Source organism: Nelumbo nucifera, chromosome 5 (assembly GCF_055504915.1).
Source record: "Nelumbo nucifera cultivar China Antique chromosome 5, China Antique-T2T, whole genome shotgun sequence".
Classification (NCBI taxonomy): Eukaryota; Viridiplantae; Streptophyta; class Magnoliopsida; order Proteales; family Nelumbonaceae; genus Nelumbo; species Nelumbo nucifera.
Genome location: NC_142653.1, coordinates 12,903,107 through 12,925,208, shown reverse-complemented (window position 1 = coordinate 12,925,208; position 22,102 = coordinate 12,903,107). Strand labels below are relative to the sequence as shown.

Genomic DNA, 22,102 nt, shown 5'->3' with positions numbered 1-22,102 from the left:
TAAATCAGTCAAAATGTCCTGCATATTCAGAAAGCCAGTGTTTGGATCCGATGCAAAACAGTGCCACATGAGCATCATGTCTGAAATCCTTTTTTTAGACCAAGCCTGTTGTTTGATTATACGTTTTTTTGAAAAAACATTCTCATTCCACACCTTGAAAATCAGGAAAGGTGTGATTGCTTTTCAAGTATGCTGAGCTGATGTAGCATTCAAAAATACCTATAATGGCAACAAGCAACGGTCACAGGCAAAACAAGAAAAAAACATTTTCTGAGAAGATGGCATAACAATGCACCACAGTTTTCTCAAAAAAAACCTGCAGAAAACGGCATTGGTTCCAAACATAGCCCAAATCAATGATCTTAATCATCTTCAGGTGCACGTGCACCACATGGATAGTAGAGGCCCAGTAAACGATTCTTTTCCAAACGTCTTCAGTTCTTCACACTGTGATAAAAGAACTTGAAGTTGAAGGTCATTACATTACTCGTCTACATGTCAATAACTAACTAGGTGCCCTCAGTTACCTCTTTGTATAAAACAAAATCAACAGAAATAATAATTAATATGCCCAAAAATACAAGTTTGACAGGCCGCAGACAAACCTCTCTTTCCATACCCAATATATATGATACATGAAAGGAATTCCAACAGAAAAAGAAAAAAAAAAAAACTTGGGTTGGATAACCTGCAACAAGTTTGCATGCACCATCAATTACCCAAACTCACCCTAACCCTTCGCCTATTTGTAGGCTGTGACCGATTACGAGGGTGGCGTGGCTCTGAAGCCGTGCCTCTCCCATCAAAAGCCTTTTCTTTATCTGAAAAACCCTCTCTTACAAATGACTGACGTTTCATCTGAGACTGTGGCTTGGAAGGATTCAACTTCTTTGACTCATCTAAATCATAGGGCAGTGGTTGGATCCCTTGCAAGTCTGGTTCAGGAACGAAGTCAAATGGACGTTTCGATTCATCCATTTTCCTGAATGTGATTGATATCCTGAATGCAGACAATGGACAGAAAAGCAGATCAAATAAGAAATAATCATCCAGTCATGCAAGCACAAATACATTAGAGGGCATTATCCTGAACATATCAATACACACCTTTTGGTAGGAACCGCCGGGACACAATGTTTAGCAATGTCTGCTCCATTTCCATTCAATACAAGTACAGACCTGAAAAAGTGAACAAATCATGAATTTTGAAGGAAGAGGAGAGCATGTTGCAGACTCTATTACCATCATGAATGGAAGTTGGGAAAAAGCATGATATATGCAGCCAAACTCAAAACTAATATGTTTCAGCTTACTTACCCTACAGGCAGTGGAATTGCAATTGGACCAGAAAACTCGCCAGGGCTCACAACCTTTAAGCTGGACCCAAACATTATATTGCACTCACTAAGAAATGATACTGTGCAAAATGGACGTACAAAATCATGGTTGTCAATATGAGGTGGTATGCAGTCCCCTTCTTCATAGATGTTGACAATGCAACTGTCAGGTACACAAGAAGGAGGAATAATGTGCCATCCAACCAACCTCCTTATGATCACCTTGAAAAGATGAGGTATAGGATCTACAGCTACATCACGAAGAATGCCTGGTGGGTTCCCATTTTTATCCTGTCATCAGAATAAAAAGTTGTAAAATTGAGCTTTATTTTCTTAATAATACATGTATGTAATTCTTCAATGCCCTTTTCTACTGCTGATAGTTTCAGATCTAGGAACTTGACTAAAAGACAAACAGAAAGAATGTATCCATGCATATGATAGGCCCCCAATTAACCTTACGTATGCCAGGAAGGGGAAAGGTCAGCTTTCGGCTAAGGGGGGAAATAATTGAACATGGGGGCAATTATGGCTGGAGGGAATAAGGAGAATCTTGAGGCATTTATAGCTATGTCAGTTAGGAATTAGAAGAGTGTGGGCATTTATAACTTGGCCAGCTGGGCATTTATTGAGGGAGTCAGTTATGCTGTAAGAAGAGTATAAGAAGGGGCTTTGGGGGATGGGGGAGATAGGCTTTTGTTAAGTGAAGAATACTGTGAGTGATTGGGAGAGCCGGCGGTCTCTCGAAGAACCGACCAACTGTTAATGTTCTTTTCTTCTGAATGAATACTAGTCCCTTTGTTGATGTTCTAGTTGTGTGAATTCTGCTGTGAGTCTGAGAATTGTGTGTCAAGTTTCTGGGACATAACAGTGGTATCAGAGTGCGTCTTTCCTCGGCCATGGTGACAGCTAAGGAAGTGGCATCGCAGGTGGAGGGTTTCGAAGAACGCTTGACTTCTCTGCATTCTGAAGTGGATGGCTTACGTGATGAGATAACAGCTGGACTTTCGAAGATCTTGTCTCTGGAAGGAAGCGTTCAAGAGGTGATACCAGGGGGTTCTTCTGTTCCACTGATTCCAAAGCACACATGTGATGATGTGTTGATGGATTATGATGCACTCAAGGCTGTCCAAACGGGTTTAGGGACAGCTGCTGTGATTGTGATGGACAAGTCAACTGATATTGTGGAAGCAATTGCTAGGCTCTCTTACTTCTACAAGCATGAAAGTTGTGGGCAGTGCACACCTTGCAGGGAGGGGACAGGATGGCTGTGGATGATCATGGCGAGGCTGAAGGTTGGAAACGCAAAGCTTGAGGAAATAGACATGCTTCAAGAGGTGACAAAGCAGACACACCATCTGTGTATTGGGTGATGCTGCTGCTTGGCCTGTGCAGGGACATATCAGTGTGCAGTGTGCGTCCATCCACTATGCCTGGAGTTACTGGTTTGGAAGTGCTTATTCATTGACAGGGCCTACCTGATTTTGAAGATTCTTGGGAGCCTTTTGACTTGCTCCAAGACCAATTTCCTCATTTTAACCTTGAGGACAAGGTTAGACTTTGGGTGGCGGGTAATGATAGCCCCCAATTAACCTTACATATGCCAGGAAGGGGAAAGGTCAGCTTTCGGCTAAGGGGGGAAATAATTGAACATGGGGGCAATTATGGCTGGAGGGAATAAGGAGAATCTTGAGGCATTTATAGCTATGTCAGTTAAGAATAAGAAGAGTGTGGGCATTTATAACTTGGCCAGCTAGGCATTTATTGAGGGAGTCAGTTATGTTGTAAGAAGAGTATAAGAAGGGGCTTTGGGGGATGGGGGAGATAGGCTTTTGTTGAGTGAAGAATACTGTGAGTGATTGGGAGAGCCGGCGGTCTCTCGAAGAACCGACCAACTGTTAATGTTCTTCTTTTCTTCTAAATGAATACCAGTTCCTTTGTTGATGTTCTAGTTGTGTGAATTCTGCTGTGAGTCTGAGAATTGTGTGTCAAGTTTCTGGGACATAACAGCATACATATATAGCCAAAGCATCACCGCATTGTTATTAGTCCAAAAAATAGTGTTATGTACACTACAAGACTACAACCAAAGTGGTTGCAAGCTCAGACCAATCCACCAGAAAGAATCCCATGAATATCCAAACAGAAAAATGAAATAAAAAAATGCGGCATTGAATATAGGTGATGAATTTAGCCCAGAACTACTATATCCAAGAAATCCAATATGATTGAATAAATTAATCAACCATGATACTTGATCTTTTTGAATGGTCAATAAAAGGATGATATTCTTTGAATAATGATCCATTTATTTTGGTGGTTGTATATATCCAACCAAGTTTGTCCATTATTATCCAACCAAGCTGGTGTTGGTCATAGATCTTCTACAATGGGTCTAAAATGTACAAGGTTTAGTTCCACAAAGAGTTTCAACCAATTTCTCTGAGAAGACTAGGTATTACCATATTTAGTTAGTTAGTACCAATTTGGGAGAGCTATATGCCTGCAGCTTTGTGGCTTTCATGAACTTCATTGCATGGAAATCTGAAAAGCAATATTTGATGAAAACCATGAAAACCAATAATGGAGGTCATTCAGCCACTTAAATAGCTCTCACCTCAAGCTTCTTTTTGTAGCATTGACCCAGTTCTCTGTGCTTTTCCTTTTAAAATATTCCATATAAGACAAAAGTGTCCCTTTTTACTCTTCTTTTTATTAAATTCTTTCTTTTCATGCCACCATTAGCATTTCTGAATGATAAGAGCACCCAAGAGATCCAAATGTGCCCGACTCTTTCCAGCTGCTACTAACAGTATATTTAAGCTTAAGCCCTCCCAAAGAGGCTTTTACACTAGTGTAAGGGCAAATTGAATATTTCTGCACAAATGTATTGAGAGCCTTGTAATAGACAGCTTACAATAGCATAATTATAACAGCATCCAAATTGAATGGTCATACGTCCCTTGCCCCTCATCCACTTCAGTGGTGCAGTATATGTACGCTCTGCATGCAGATACAGAATAGGGTTATATATTTATACTGTATTTTGGCAAAAACGTTTACCCATGCTAGTCATTTCCATGTTCAAGATACAGTAAACACAAGTCCTTAAGAGACATGCTGGCATTTAAATTTTCGGAAGTCAATTCCATGACCAAAAAGTCATTATGCAATAAAAAAAATACCACTGCTATTGATTATGATAATCAATGATATTTTTTTGTCAGTAACTGAAAATTTATTCCATTAAAAGAAAAAGGTGAAAACCTCAATTTCAAGATAAAGGGAATGAGGAACAATATAAGAAACAGCCCAAGGCTATGCAAATACACAATATCTTTAATCACATGTTATTACAAATTAACTCCCAGATTCCCCTCCCCCAAGACTCTACTTGAACAAGCATCCAAGTTAGATATCAACATCTTTGCCTCGACAATCAAATTATTAAGATCCCAAGTACCTGAGTCTACCCTGAATTGACTGTTGAACCAGGTATAAGTTATAACAAAGCCTCCCAAAGCTGCTATATTAGGGCTTAATAGTGTTTACTCTTTAGGTCAGCATTTATGAGTTGATGGCCAAAGTATCATTAGGTTGTGTTTAGAAAGGGGAAGATGGAAAAGTATTGGAAAATATGCTCCTCACATGGATTTCGCTGTTCGGGTCTAAAAACAATGATGAATAGAAGCCAGAGATCAGTGGATCTTTTTTATCAAACTTTCCACCATTTTTCCTTTGTCTTATTGGGGAGGGGGATGGTTATTCTAGAATACATCCATTTTTCACTGGAATCACATGTTTCCACATCTACCCTCTAAATCTAGTAAATTCCTGGATAAATCCCAGCAACCAAATAAACAACAAAACATGAAATAATGAATAAAAAATTTTACATAATGTGTATGACGCATTCTCATACAGAGAGAAAAGTTAAGGGAAAGGAAGTCTGGACTGGGGGCTCCACCGCCAAACCCCCCCCCCCTCCCAAACACCTTTCTGATGCAGAGCCAAGCGAGGTAGACCCCCTTTCAGCTAGCATTTTGCATCATCATTAGAAATCTTTCATCAGAAAGAAACCAAAAAAATTAAATAAAATCCTCCCCCTCCTCTTCTTGAGGAGGCTCATGCCTAGGAGGCTTATGTATCTGACGTTTTGAACTATGCTTCATGCCTCCAAGTAGTGGAACACCTCACATGATGCCTCCATGTTTTAAAACATTGGTTTAGATCAAGGTTTTTAATCAGGTAGCTAGGATCCAATTAAATATGATTTTTTTGTGCTCAAACCAAGAGTTGGTCCAGAGGTTAGACAGCAAAGATCAGCAAACAAGTGCCAAATGATGCCTGCAACACTAGACTAAAACAAATTTCACCAACTGTGTCTTACATCAGTTCTGAAGATTGTTTGGGAATTGGGAGTTTTATGTTAGTCGCCATATATTGGCTTTGACCATCATGTGGAAAAGCCAAAAAGGTACTTTCAAACTACACAGTAAGATCTAATTTCTCAACTTCATAGAAGATTCCTGTTTATATAACAACATTTGATATGAACTTTTGTCCAGTCTTTCAAAAAGCATGGGAGGCATGCCTCCACATGAAGCAACGACAAAATACCTGGAGGCATGCGTCACCACAGAAGCATTGACAAAATGCCCAGAGCATAAATATGAATGGAAACATACAAGACATGGACCTCATATAGAGATTCAAAGAAAAGTATATGCATTAAATAAAGTGTGCACTTCTACTGCACCTCTATATAAAAGGGGTAGACCTCATATGTGTCACCCTTTCAACAAAATTTGTATTAAAAAAAAAAACAAAATATAAGGGCAGGGTAATGGATCATGCTTATTAGATTTATATTTGAAAGTGACAGTTCTATTGTTAGAAGTTGCAAAAATAAACTTCACAATTTTTCTTATTTTCCATTTATTTTAATTGTTTATTAATTAAAAAATGTGTTTGGAAGGCCTACGCACTACACCTCAGGATAGTGGAATACCTCATGTCACGCCTATGCATTTTAAAACATTTATGTTGTCATTAGTTATATTAGCTCTAAGATTAGATGTCCAGCCGTTTTTTATTGGTGATTAGATGTCTAGTCTTCCAAATTCAAAACTTTTTGATGAAATTAAATATGTTACTAGTATAGAAGTTTTTGTTAATTTTGCATTTATTAATTGATATTATATAAACATGGTAAGATGAAGCACCCTTGTATTAAGTTTAACTTATAGTGTTTTGATGTGGATAATACTAAGTATTAACTTGAAATGAACCAAAGTTCCTTGCCAAATCTTCAGGATCTTTCTTTTTTGTTTTTGGGTGGGGGTGGAAGACAGTTAAGTTACTATATCTCCAAATTTAAAGCACATGTATAACTGCATTATTCTCAGTTTCTACCTTTGGAGAGAGTTATCCAATCTTAACTATGAGAACATGATGTATCTAATACCACTTCGAAAGAAGCACTCTTGTCCAACCTTCAAGATAAGGTACAGGTGTCTTACTAGATTCTTGCACCCAAGGATTTTTAAAGGGGATTTCTTGCAAGTGTTAGAGTTGGCACTCAAGAGGGTATTTTAGTCTTTATATTCTGTTATTAGAAGTTGCATTGTCCCTTTTATCTTAGTTTAAGTTATGTGTCCCATACTTAATTAGGGATTTTTCTCTCCAGCCATTTCTCTCTATTCTCTTCCTCTTCTCTTACTCTCCTCTACTTTTTCTCTCTTGTTTCTGACCAACTGAACCAGTGCTAACCAAACCATTAGCATGGTATCAGAACTCTGGTAATCAGTCCAGAAATCAGACAATCTTTTTTTCTTGGCATCACCTATCAGCCCAATTTTTTGAGGATATCTCATCACGCACTTCAAGGATCAAGAAGGGACCAAAAAACGGTTGGTCATTTTTCTGTTTAGGAGGTAATCATGCCTCCGGTAGTTGTTGCAGTGTTTGTTTCAGTGGGATGTTAGAAACCCACTACTAGATGACTTGAAGAGGGCTGGTTGGTGAACAGATGTGAACAGGCCTTCGTATCTTGTTGTTGGCATGGTGTTTTAACCCCATTAGGAGTGGACTTCAATCCTTTAGCAGCATTTATCAACAGGTATGTGTAGGGAGTGACCGAGTGACTTTTTCTTTCCCCTTGGTGACTGAATGTGTGTGACAGCAGTAAATTTTGTTGCTGAAACCTGTGACAGTGTGTATTCTGGCAACAATTGACTACTGGTAGTATGGTGTAGTGAGTGCTGAATAGTATGGTGTGATATTGGTGATTGAAGATCTTATTCTCTTCAACCAATGGCAACAACAGGAGATAGTAGTGACAGTAAATCTAGTGTTATGATTCCCCCCAATTACCTGAATGTGCAGATGACATCCATCAAATTAAATGGTAAGAATTATGTCCCGTGGGCTAAGTCAGTAGAAGTTTTTCTTAGAGCCAAGAAGAAGGTAAAACATGTGAGAGAGGAAAAATCCTCAGCTAAATCTTAGGGGTGTAGTAAGTGGGAACAAGAGGATGCACAAATTATAACTTGGTTGTGGAGCATGGAGCCCAAAATTATGTGAACTTTATACTTTTAGATACAGCCAAGGAGATTTGGGACCATGCTAAAAAACTCTATTCTATATAAGATAATACTAGAAGAGTATATCAATTTTATCAAGAGTACTTTAATCTACAACAGGAAAATCAAAGCTTAGAGGAATATTATGCTACTATGAGAAAAACTTCAAAATGAGCTTAATGTGTATCATCCTTTGACATCAAATGTTAAAATTCAGCAGCAATGGGAACAACTTGATGTGACCAGGTTTTTAGTGGGATTGAAATCTGAATATGAGCCAATTAGAGCACAAATATTAGGTGGTTGTACTCCTCTCTCTCTTGAGGAGCTGTTTACCCGACCTTGTAGAATCTCTGTTGGACCTTTAGAATGCCATACCATCTCTAACAGGTCTGCTTTTGTAGTGGCAAGAGGGGGAGTTGTACTAGTGGACGTAGTGGAGGTCGAGATTTAGGGGGAGTTCATGGTAGAAGATGTAGCAATGGTCCTAAGAAGTGCACATATTGTGGAATGGAGGGACATACTGTTAATTTCTATTATGATTTACATAGGCCACCCTCTATATGGGCTAATCATGTTGTAACAAGTGGCAGTGGTGCAGTTAGTGAGAACCAACAAGCTAACCAACCTTCTACATTTACAAGTGTATCTGGGAAAGAAATGGTGAGTGTCCCACGTGATGAGTACGAAAGGTTTCTTCAGGCTTCCTCATAGTAGAACACAACTACCCTTACCCACTCAAGTATGGCTTGTTTGTTATCCAAACCTTCACATTGGATTATCAACTCCAGAGCTTTCGATCATATGGCTGAGACTCCAGGTGTGTTTTCCACATCCCAAATAGTTACCTTAGCTAATGATTCTACTTCTCCTATTTGTGGTGTTGGAAATGTTGACCTTACATCTTTATCTTTATCCTCTATTTTATATGTACCCAAATTCCCATTTAATCCATATTTGTTAATAGATTTATTGAGTCTCTTAATTGTTCTATCAACTTTTACCCCTCTTCTTGTGTTTTTCAGGATCTCAAGACGAGGACAAAGATTGGTGGAGGGCATGAAACTAGTGGATTGTATTACCTTGATGGTAGTGGAAGTGGTCCAAGAGTAGCACTCCAATCTTCTCTCACTCCTCTTTAGTGGAATTGAAGGCTTGGTAATTCTCAAGGCACTCAAGTTACTTGTTCCATCATTGAATCATATTTTTTCTTTGGATTGTGAGTCGTGTCAGTATGAGAAACACCACAAAGTTCCCTTGGTCCTATAGTCGATAGTCGGGTTTTGAGTCATTTTTCTATGGTCCATTCAAATGTTTGGGGTTCAAATAAAATTGTGTCGTATAATAGTTACAAGTACTTTGTAATTTTTGTCGATGATTGTTCAAGGATGACATGGCTTTATCTTATGAAAGAAAGATGTTAATTGTTCTCTATTTTCCAAAAATTTCATGCTGAAATTCATACTCAATTTGGTGTTCAAATTAAAATTCTTTGTTCTAATAATGGCAAGGAATATTTCTCTACATCATTTCAGCAATATTTGGAGCAACATGGTGCAATTCATCAAACTTCCTATACTTACACACCACAACAGAATGGGATGGTTGAAAGGAAGAACCGACATTTACTTGAAAATACTCGGTCCATTATGCACAAAATGAATGTTCCCAGATGGTTTTGGAGTGATGTCGTACTTACATCATGTTTTCTCATTAATCGGATGCCCATGTCTATCCTTAAAAGTCATTCTTTGTTCTCGGTCTTATTTCCTACTCTATCTCCTTTTCCTCTTACTCCTAGAGTTTTTGGTTGTGTATATTTTGTTTATGATCTAGGGCCTAGGATGGACAAGTTGGATGCACATGCTACAAAATGTATCTTTCTTGGCTATTCTAGAACCCAAAAAGGGTATAAATGTTAAATCCTAATTCCCAACATTCATTTGTTTGTCTAGATGTCACTTTCTTTGAATCCATTCCCTTCTTTACTAGTCTTGATGTTCCTCCCTCACCTCCAGTGTTTCTTCTTCCAATTCCAATTGAGGACCCCATCCCTACAATTCTAGTTGTGTCCCAACCTTCATTTCCTCTAGTGCAAGTTACTCGCAAACGAGCACCGGCTCCTCCCCCAGGCCCTTCTTCGTCGATGGATCCAATAGTTGTTTCTCCTCCTCTTGACCTTGATCTCCCCATTGCATTGCACAAAGGTAAACACAATTCTACTTCTAATCCCATTTCTAATTATGTTTTTTGTTTCCCACCTCTCTGCTTCTCATCGCACGTTTGTTTCCCTTTTATCCTTTGATTATATTCCTAAAAATGTCTAGGAAGCTATTGCCTCCCTTGAGTGGCACCAAGAGGAACTATCTATACTCGCACATAATCACAGTGGGAGCTTACCACTCTCCCTCCTAGTAAGCATGTTTTAGGATATAAGTGGGCATACATTGTGACAGTGATTTAAAAGGCACACCTGAGGCGCGCCTAGGCACACAGGCAAGGCACATTTCAGGGTATGCACCTTGCCTAGGTCCTAGGTGCAGCCTTTTCAAAAGGCACATCCCTAGTGCGCCTAGACGTACACCTGATGCGCCTTGCGCCTCAGCCCAGGCGTGCACCTTTTGAAAATTTGACACATTTTTGCATTTTTTGAACGCAACGACTGGGCCGGGGGCGCCCGTGCCACGCCCCTCGAGGCAAGCCCAAACAAGTCCATGTTAGGTCTTACCGGAGCTCTGAGAACCTCCAATTTGGTAATGTTGTTCATCATTCATCCTAATAAAATGTCTTCTTAAAAAGCAATTAAAACTATAAAATCATTATTTTTTGTGCAAAAACTAAGAATTTAAGACCTAACATGGACTTGTTTGGGCTTGCCTCGAGGGGCGTGGAACAAAGGTGACTTGTAGAATCAGGAATTTAATATGTTTTACATTACATTAGCTAATTGAAGTAATGCAATTGAATGAAAAAAGAGAATAGAGTTTTTACATGCTTGAAAATGTTTTATATGTTTGATTTTATTTTTAAATTCTCATTTGAATATGTTTTACATCTTATGTTTATGTATTTTAATTATAGATAATAGGTTTTTTAAAATATTATTTTAAATTTTAGGCTTATATTTTTTATTAATATTATGTTTAATATTTTTTGGCTTTTTTTAATTTTCTGACATTTTTTTTACTTTTTTTAGCATTTTTTGTATTTTTGCTCCTTGCTTCAAAAAGGTGCATGCCTCACGCGCAAATTGACCCATGCTGCCTTTTTTGCGCCTTGCGCTTTTAAAACACTTCACTGTCAAGCACTTACCAGATAGCAGGATAAAAAGGATGAAGACCCGATTGGTTGCTAAAGGTTATTCACAGTTGTATGGAGTCAACTATATAGAAACTTTCTCTCCAGTTGCCAAGATTGGATATGTCTGGGTTCTGATATCTTTAGCAGCAATGCATAACTAGCCTCTATTTCACCTTGACATAAAAAAATGTTCTTACATGGTGATCTTTTTGAAGAGTTGTATATGGAGCAACCACTAGGGTTTGTTGCTCAAGGGGAGGATGGTTAGTTACGGTAACTTAAGGAAGCAATCTACAAGCTGAAACAATCTCTACGTGCTTGGTTTGGTAGATTCAATGAAGTAGCAAAAGACTTTGGTATGAAGCAGTGTAAGTTGACCACTCCGCATTCAGCTATGAGTATGAAGCTAGGAAGATTTTGTTACTGGTATATGTAGATGATAAGTACAACACATGTGAATTCAAGGAATCGGTGGGTAGATTTGTTTACAAAAGGGTTGAATCGAGGAAGAGTTGATTACATGTGTAACAAATTGGGATTATATGACATATACTCACCAGCTTGAGGAGTGTTAGTGTCAGCAGTCAAGAGAGTATTTTAGTCTTTATATTTTGTTATTAGAAGTTGCATTGTCCCTTTTATCTTAGTTTAAATTATGTATCCCATACTTAGTTAGGGACATAAGAGTCTTTGTACATCAAAGTCCAAAACATATAAATAAGAAGGTGGTCAGCTAGGAGAGGGTGATTTTTCTCTCTAGCCATTTCTCTCTATTCTCTTTCTCTCCTTCTCTACTTTTTCACTCTTGTTTCTAACCTAGAACTGAACCAGTGCTAACCGAACCATTAACACCTTTGTAGAGCACTGATCAAGTACAATGGTGCTTGCAATTTTCTTTCCTTTTTTTTTTTGAAAGTAGAATTTTGAAGTTTGGGACCTTGGTAGTTTTTAATTCAAGTAAAGCTGAAGTTCGATATGCAAATTCCTCCTTTTAAAGAGACTTGTTGAAGATGATAGCATTAAGTAAATGATCAAAGCCCAAATCTTCTACCAATCCATAAAGATTAGCTACTTTAAACATATGCTATAAAAAGAAACCATGCCAATGCATAGGAGTAACTTGTAGATTTATATGGGGGTAATGGAGGTGGTTTTGTAGCTAAGCAATGTTAATGCCCCCTACAATGTGTCCACTCTACAGACTACAACACAATGACCCTTAATTGGTACCTTTCATGAATAATGTATAAACCCTTAGGCTAAACTCAAGGTTGACCTCACCCCAACTGAGTTGCACATAGTTGTCAAGGATATGCCTAGATGGGCACCTAGGCGATAAGGCGCTAATGGAGGGTCACCTCGCTTTATCGCCAAGATATTCTTACACAGTGCTCTTGGATACTCTAATATTCTTAACTTTTTGAGATTATTATAATAATAATAAAATAGACATTATTAAACTAAATTATTTGGTTGAAGTATAATAGTTTCTTTTTATTAATCTTCTCATTTGTTATGATTCAATCAACATGTATATTGCCTTGAACCCGTGAAGACTTCAAAACTTGAACTGATAAACATGGAAGAACCCAAAATCTTATCCAATCAACATTCACCACATTGATTATTTTCATCATCATATACTTCTTTCACCCTTCCTTTCCTTTTCTTCTTTTCCTAAGACAAAAATAGAGGCTTAGCCCCTCTATTTTCTGAAATTTTGATTCTTTCTTCCATTTTTTTCATGAATATGTTGATTTTTTATGTTTCGAAAGAAGCTTATACTTTTTTTTTTTAAATGGTAAGGTAATTTTATTGAAAAATATTGAAGATACAAGCAGAAACCTGTCTAGAAAGAGACAGACCAGAGTGTTTGAAATCTGGATTGATAGAAATCCAGGAGAGCAATTTACTGACTGCACAATGCACTATTTCCTCTAGACTTTTCACTTTATGACAAAAGATTCTGTTGTTTCTTTCAGTCCAAATGGACCAAAGGACAGCAGCCGGGATAGTTCTCCACACCAATTTTCCTCTTTTCTTCAGATTTCTAATCTTCCAACAGCAGAGAAAATCCTTCAAAGACTTCGCCATGACCCAGCAAATCCCCACGGCATTTAAAAAATGATCCCACACCTGGGCAGAAACTGGACAATGAATACAAAGATGGTCTGTGGATTCAGGTTGTAACCCACAAAGACCACAAGAAATATCTGAAATCTGCAAACCTCTTCTTTCTAAGTTGGTTCTAGACAGGCATTTATTCAGGGCCATAGTCTAGACCAGGAAATTGACTTTTGAGGGGCTGATTGGGTTCCAAACCTGCTTACTTGGAAAGCTCACTGCACCTGAACTGCTGCTAAGCTTGAGGGCCATTAAGCATTTGGTTTATTCGCTTAAAAACCAAACTGAATAAACCGAAATTTTAAAAACCGAAATAAAAATGAAAACTGAAACCGAATTACAAGAAATCTGAAATAACCGAAACCAAAATTTTTGGTTCAGTTTTTTATTATTTTGGTTAAAAACCGAATTTAATTAATATATATAATATATATTATTATATATATTATGAAGTTGAATTTCATTATAATACATTATATATAATATATTAATATATAATAGCATATTATATATTAAATATTACATATTGTATATTATATATTACATATTATATAATGAACTTCAGTTAATTTGGCTTTTTCGGTTAATTGAATTTCTAACTCTGAAAACCAAAACTGAAACCGAAAACCAAAATCCCTAAAAATCGAATTAATCGAACCAAATTACCCAAAAACCGAAAAAACCGAAACCGAAATTTTTGGTTTTAAACGAATAATGCTCACCCTATTGATTTGACTAAGAAGTAGCTCTATACTCCACTTCCAATTCCATTCATCTTCCCAACTAGAGTCAATACTCTGAGCTTGAAGTGTTTCCAGCAGGCTCAAGATCTCATCCATTTCCCAATCAAAGAGCCTTCTTCTGAACTGGGGGGGATCCAGGTCACAGCATTACCCGAGATGGTATAAGACTCAGCAACCAAAGCATTTTGGTTAGTAGCACACTGAAACAGAAGGGGAAAGTACTCAAACAAAGAGTTCTCCAAACACAAAGGATCCTTCCAAAATCTGATTTTGTCACCTCTGCCTACTTTGAAGCTTAAACCCTCTCTGAAAATGGAAAAAATTTTCATTATGCCTTTCCAAATTGAACAGCCCCAGTTTTGGAGAGGGTCCCAAGATCTCCAGTACTCCACTCCACCCCATATTTGGCAGCTATCAGATTTCTCCGCCAATCTCCTCTTTCTGAGGCAAATCTCCAAATCTATTTACTAAGAAGAGCCAAATTAGAGACCTTAAGTTTCCTTAAACCTAGTCCATCTTCCTCCAAAGGGAGGCAAACCTGCTCCCAGTTGACAAGGTGAACCTTCTTTTCTTCTTCCCAACCCCTGCAGTCTGCACAAGAAATTTCCTTGTAGATTCTCCAATCTCTTAGCCACCTTAGCTGGGATAGGGAAGAGAGATAGGAAATAGGTGGGAAGATTAGAGAGGGTACTTCTTAAAAGAGTTAATCTTCCTCCAAAAGAGAGATATTTTGCCTTTCCAAGAGGAGAGCTTTTTCTCCAATCTTTCAATTACTAGATCCCAAATAGTTGACGAAGAGCATTTTGCATCAAGGGGTAGCCCCAAATATTTCACAGGAAGAAAATCCACCCAACAAACCATCACTCTGGCACACTCCTCCAAATTAGGCACTTGACCAACTGGGATGATCTGACTCTTATTGAGGTTGACTTTCAGCCCAGCAACTTATATGTTTCTTATGAAGATTATAGACAATATATAGAAAAAGATGGTTGCTTCTTGCCATGGAACCTTAGAAATTACCCTAGGATTCATGGTTTTTGTATAAAATAACCTATCAACTAAACTAGGTGACTATTAATAGTCAAAAATAGAGGCTCACCCCTCTATTTTCTGAAAGTTTTATTCTATATTCCATTTTTCATGAATATGTTGATTTTCTATGTTTCAAAAGAAGCTTATACATTTTTTTTTGAAGATTATAGACAATAAATAGCGAAAGATGGTTGTTGCTTGCTATGGAACCTAAGAAATTACACTAGGACTCATGGTTTTTATTCAAATAACCCACCCATCACCTAGGCAACTAGGCAACCTTGTCTCAAAACCTTGAAAACTATGCCTCTAAGATCCACTCCCTTTGACAATCAAGAAATAGAAAGATAGCTTAATATGTGGACCAATGAGTTCGCATGGTCACAACACTTTTTTTGACCCTCCAATAAAACATGGTATGTTATCAACCAAATCACCCAATGAGTATTTGCTTAGATGATTTGGTATCGATGTGTTCACATGGTCACAATACTTACTTGCAACCCTCAAATAAAACACATGCATGTTACTACTCAAACAAAAATCCAAACTATCTAGTGAATGCATCCTACTATTACTATCCCAAATGATACACTAATAACCGGCTAACATATGCCTAGAGTCTACTATTTTTCTATGACAATTTAGAAATACCAAGGTAGTCTAACATGTTGAACAATGAATTCACACAACCACAACACTTTCACGTGACCCTCCAATGAAACACAAGCATGCTATTAATGAAATGAAAAAACAAATCATTGAATGAGTGCATGCCTAGGTGAAGAAATACCAAGGTAGTCTAACATGTTGAACAATGAATTCACACAACCACAACACTTTCACGTGACCCTCCAATGAAACACAAGCATGCTATTAATGAAATGAAAAAACAAATCATCGAATGAGTGCATGCCTAGGTGATTTAGTTTCAATGAGCTTGCAGGGCCACATCACTTTCTTATAACCCCACAACAAAACACAAACATACTAACAATCAAATGAAAAATCAAATCACTCGGTGAATGCATACTTTTTCCCTACCCTAAATGATACAAAAACAACCTACTAACATATGAAACAATAAAGACTACCTCTAAGGTCTACTACCTTACTATGACAATTAAGAACTGCCAAGGTAACCTAATATATGTTGTGATGTGTTCACATGGTCACAATATTTTCTTGTGGCTCTCCAATAAAACACTAAACTGCTATCAATCAAAAGAAAAACCAAATCACCTAGTGAATGCATGCTTGGGTGATTTGATTTTGATGAGCTCGCGTGGACATAACACTTTCTTATGACTCTTTAATAAGTCACGAACATGCTAATAATCAATTTTAAACCAAAATCACCTTGTGACTGCATGACTGAGTGATTTGATTTCAATTAGTTTTGCATGGTCACAACACTTTCTTGTGACATTCAAATCAAGGTTTGAAATGCCGATGTCAGTGGAAATGTCGGTCATCCAAATATAAGAAACATGTTGGAAATGTCGGAATATCAGATGGAAATACTGTAAAAATTATAGATATGGTGGAAACTTTGTAAAATGTGCAAAATATAAAATGTTATTTTATGAAATGATAAAAGAAGCATAGGCACACCTTTTTAAATTATTATCTTATTCTAAATCATTAAACAAAGCTAGAAAACTAAGGTTATAGACAAAAGAGTATATTCTAAAGTTTCCCTATAAACCTTAAGATTCGGAGCTTCATGATAGAATGAGTTAAAGCCAAATTTGAACTCATAGAAAATGTAAATGGTTGTAATAGATTAACCAAATAATCTATTACACAAACAAAATCTAATATTTAACTTTATATTTGAAATGAATATTGAGTTAGGTCAAAGTGGTAATCATATAAGTTAGGTGGACAATAACTTGCTACTTTACAAACATACAATATTGTTACCAAATTATGTTATAATACTATCTCTTGTACTCCACATAGTATTGGTAGTGTTCAATGGGGAATATGTTAATTCCAGTAAAGCTTCATGTTGCTACCCATGGAAGTGGAAATGGAAATATGTCATGGAAACTATCTCTTGTACTCCACATAGTGTTGGTAGTGTTTATTGGGGAAATGTCGATTCCAGCAAAATTTCATGTCGCTACCCATGGAAATGGAAATAGGTCGTGGAAATATTAGGGAAACTAGGGACATTTTAAACAATGATTCAAATAAAACACACGCATTCTATCAATCAAATGAAATACCAAATCATCCGATGAGTGCATACTTGTTGCTACCCCAAGTGATACATGAACTAACTGCTATCATAAGAAAAAATAGAGACTATTTCTAGAGTCCACTACCTTACTAAGAATATCAAGAAATTCAAAGATAGCCTAATATGTAGTATGATGAGTTCACGTAATGATAATACTTTCTTATGGCCTTCAAAACAACGTGGACATGCTATAGATCAAAAGAATAAACCAAATCAATCAATGAATCCATGCTTGGGTGATTTTGTTTTGATGAGTTCACATAGTCACAACAATTTCTTACAACCATCCAATAAAACACAAATATGCTACTATCAATTGAACAAGATGGGCAAAATGGAAGGGTGCATCTAGACTTTTATGTAATAGGCAAATACCACTTGGATTAAAAGGGGAACTCTATAAAATAGTTGTAAGGCCAACTACATTGTATGGAGCAGAGTGTTGGGAAATCAAGAAACAAAATGTCCAAAAAATGAATGTGGCAGAAATGTGAATGCTAAGATGGGTGAGAGGAAAAAAACTAGAAATGATAGGATTAGAAATGAAGTTACCCGTGGGAACCTAGGAGTAGCTCCAATAGGTGATAAAATATGAGAAAGAGAGAGAGTAAATTAAGATGGTTTGGTTTGGGCACGTGCATAGAAGAGCACCAATTGCGCCAGTTAGAAGAAGTGATTTGTTACACATTGAAGGGGCTAGAAGAGCTCGAGGTAGACCAAAAAAGAAATGGGTAGAAGTAGTAAGAACCGATTTAAGCACTAATAATTTAATAGGGGAAATAGCTTTAAATAGAACGGATTGGTAAAACAAGATTCATGTAGCCAAGCCATAAAGTTGGGATAAGGCATGAATGATTTAAAACCAAATAACCCAGTTAAAGCTTGTATGCTATTGTTACACCAAATGATACAAGAATAACCCACTGTCATATAAAAAAATAAAGACTACTTCAAGAATATTACCTATGGCAATTAGGTAATACCAAGGTACCTTAACATGTAGAGTGATGGCTTCACATTGTCACAACACTTCCTTGTGACTCACTAATCAAACATGAACATGCTACCACTCAAATGAAAAACCAAACCAACCACTGAGCACATGTCTGTTGTTGTTACCCAAAAGATACAAGAAAAACCTGCTATCATATGAAATAAGATACTACAAATAACTCTTGTTGAAATCTCTTTGATTTCATTTAAGAAAACATCGTATCTCCAAAGACCTTCCTAAGAGCTTAATAGTGTGCAGACAACCTTGCTAAAGATTTTTTACATCCTTCCCCTTTCTTTTGCAATAAAAGTTATCCTTACTAGTAAACTGATGTCTCTCCTAAATACTTTCTAAGAGCTTAATAGTGTATAGACAACCTTACTAGTTTCTTTTTATTATTTTTCTTATTTGCTAGGGTTCAATCAACATGTATACTATCAACATATATATATATATATATATATATCCTTAATTAGGTCTATATACCTATTTGGAATCCCTTTCTTTTCTAAAATCTATCACACTATCTCTTTAGGGACTTTGTCATATACTTTTCTAAATCAAAGAACACCATATGAAGATCTCTCCCCTTCTCTCTAAACTCTTTTATCAATCGTATCAAAAGAAAGATAGCTTGCATGGTTGATCTCCCTATCATAAACCCAAATTGGTTTGTCATATACTTGTTTCATGTCATAACCTTTGCTCAATTGTTCTTTCCAAAAGTTTCGAAGTGTGGCTCGTGAGTTTAATCCCCTGATAGTTATTACAACTTATATATATTGTCTTTGTTCTTAAATATAGGAACAATACTTGATTGGGGAGACAAGTAATGCACCTTTTCAATTATAAATTACTTTCTTCACTTGTACATAAAAAAGTAAAGAAAATAAACTTTCACTTGGCCTACAAAAAAGTGCATGCGTGACTCATGTCAAATTTCACCAATTCTGATGTTTTAAATCCTCAATCCAAACATATTTCAAAGATCCAATGAATGTCAGTCAAGGAATGCCAAGATAAGTGAGCTATCTAACATATTCGACACACAACTACCACAAGCATCAAAGGCCACGGCTAGCACAAGACTGTCACAGAATCCTCAAACCAGGCACTTCATGCGGACACATTAAAGTATGATTTTCATGAGCAAACCATATTCAGTCTTTCAGATAGATCATAATGAAGACATTAGGAAATATATCAAACTGACCATTTTACGGAGGCGTGTGGGATGTTAATAGCACAAGATACCGGTTTCGGGAACCATAAGAAAAAGTTACTTCTATCTACCAGGAAGAGAGTTTAATTACCTCTTAAGTCTCCTTTCTTTCCCTTCTCTTGGAGGACATATACAAAATTAACTATCCTCTTCTGTTCTGCAGCACTGAAAACACCAGTGTGAAGCTCAAGACCATCAAGAATGTTAACAATCTTTCCGTTGATTCTCTCCAGGCAAATGAAATCCTTCTTCCTCTGGACATTCATAAATCTAAGGTACTCTCTTCGCTCCCTTGACAAAGAAGGCTTTCTCTGCACGTTGGATCCTAACTCCACCTTCTCCGGTGGAAGACTTTCAGTCCCCGAAGAATGCTTGTTTCCTTCTTTCTCTACGTCCTCCCCCTCCTCTTCCTCGAGCTCGTCCTCTTGTGCCATATCGGCCCAAGACATGCGTGCAGTTGGAGTAGTAATTATTGCAGGCTCGGATGGCGTTCCATTCGACGAGACATCTTCAATATGTTCTGACCATCCGTTGTCTCCATCTTTCCAGCTCCCGAGCGAATGATTGTCGCAATCATCATGATTATCGTGGGATTTTTCGTGCAATTCCGGCTGAGTTGGATTGGAATTAGCAAGATTTTCGTCCGAGTGTGAGTGCTCGGGATCAGCAGAAAGCTCTACAATCCAAAATCAATCAGCACCAAAAACTCTAGTCAGAGAACTAGAACATGGTTAACAAACAGACTAGTGTCGGTTTTTAAAATAGGAAGGAGAAAAAAAAAAAAAAACTAATTGCCGCGCGTAATAACAATTCACAAATGAACCGTAAAATTAGATACATGGAAGTGAAGTCACCTAATTTCGACTGAGAGACAAGGGAAAACAAGTAGAGAATCAAGGAAAGATTGTACCTGGATCGATAGAACGGACACGATCGGAAAGGATGTGAGTACAATTGGGGCAGAGATCTCTGGTGAGGAAGGGAAGCCAAGTCGTGAGAAACTCGGCTGCGATCTGCAGTTCTGAGGTTTGATAGTTTCGGATGAAGGGATCGTCCATTCGATCTGGAAGATCGTTCATCGTCTCCGTCAGTAAGTCTGGCTGTCTGTCTGTTGGGGTCGAATCAAAGAACAAGACAACGAAAAGTGCGAAGGAGAATCGCCGATGAGGATGAGATGATTAAACGTAGTGAGGTTGTGACTTGTGAGAATTGAGAAAAAGTCAGTCGCGCTCTGTGGTGGTGGATTACTCGGTTGAGAGATGCCAGTTGAGGAAACAAAAACCCGACGACGAGACGAGCAAAAGACCCCGCCCGTCCAGGAGACAGGTGGATGGTGTGACTGCTTCAGACCTTCAAACTTGCTTACTTGTTAGTCCCAGCCCAGCAAGCCAAAAACGGCTGTTTGGCCCTAACGCCCTTACCAGTTACCAGAATTCTGTAGCAAGTTTCCTTATTCGGATTTTATCTCACCACGAAAAGAATATATCAAAAAACAATAATTTCATTTTCCTATTCCAACTAAATATACTTTCCATGGCTTCACGTCCGGACTGTAAAAAATAAATAAGAATATTTGTCGTCCTTGTATTGGCACTAATTCTCTCAATATTATTGTTACAACTATATAATAAAGTAAAATTTTGTGAGGTCGAAATAAATGGATATTCTTTTTTATGAAACAAATATCCTTCGCTATAGGAGTAAAATATTCTGTATAATTATTTTTTATAATATCATAATTTTACATATTAAATCTTAATAGTCTCATTTTTATTTTTTTAAGATTAATAAGTTATAAGACGGAATGCCTCTTAACCAAATTCATTAATTCAACAATGTAAAAAAAGATGAAGACAAACGTAGTGGCTAACGTAGATGTTAATGGCATATATCACATATCTCACCCTGATTGAACTGCCACATAGTCGCTAACGTGGATGTTACTTCGCCAATGTAGAGAATAGAGACGTGGCACGTTGCCATTCGCCAAGGAGGCAGACTATAACGTATGTTGCTGACCTCGAACAACGAGAAACATGTGACGAACGTTAGGCTTAACTTAACCTCCTCCGTACGAAGAGCGCCTTGGTCATGGAATCTCGGTTGAAGTCGACCTGAGAGCACGACGACACACCTGTAGGTATATATAAAAGCACGGTACCTACTCTCATCCGCTTCTAGCTCTCTATTTTTTTGTCAATAGTATTCAAAAATTTGATTTCGAATTTGATATTTGACATTATCAAATTGAATTCGAATAATTTGAATATCTAATCATTCAAATTTGGATATTTTATTTATATTGAATATTTAATCTGATTCAAATTTAGTCATAATCTAATTCGATTCAATAAATATCTGAATCTGATCGATTATTTAATCCATATATATAATATATAAAATATTTTATAGAATTTATATATAATTAAGTTATATAAATAAATTATATATTTATATACTTTATATCAATAAAATATTTATTTTATATATTTATCAATTACCTAAAATAATTAAT

General features: G+C 37.1%; 1 protein-coding gene across 1 annotated transcript; it reads right to left on the bottom strand.

The window, feature by feature from the left end:
- Window positions 1–530: 530 nt before the first annotated feature.
- LOC104605415 (2-oxoglutarate (2OG) and Fe(II)-dependent oxygenase superfamily protein) lies at window positions 531–21,038 on the bottom strand. Its single transcript, XM_010270174.3, has 6 exons — window positions 20,498–21,038; window positions 19,679–20,263; window positions 4,255–4,340; window positions 1,318–1,628; window positions 1,108–1,179; window positions 531–1,000 (listed from the first exon to the last, which is right to left on the bottom strand). Exons 1-6 carry the CDS (start codon window positions 20,664–20,666, stop codon window positions 712–714), a joined length of 1,512 nt encoding a protein of 503 aa, XP_010268476.1. The 5' UTR covers window positions 20,667–21,038; the 3' UTR covers window positions 531–711.
- Between the last annotated feature and the right edge of the window lie 1,064 nt (window positions 21,039–22,102).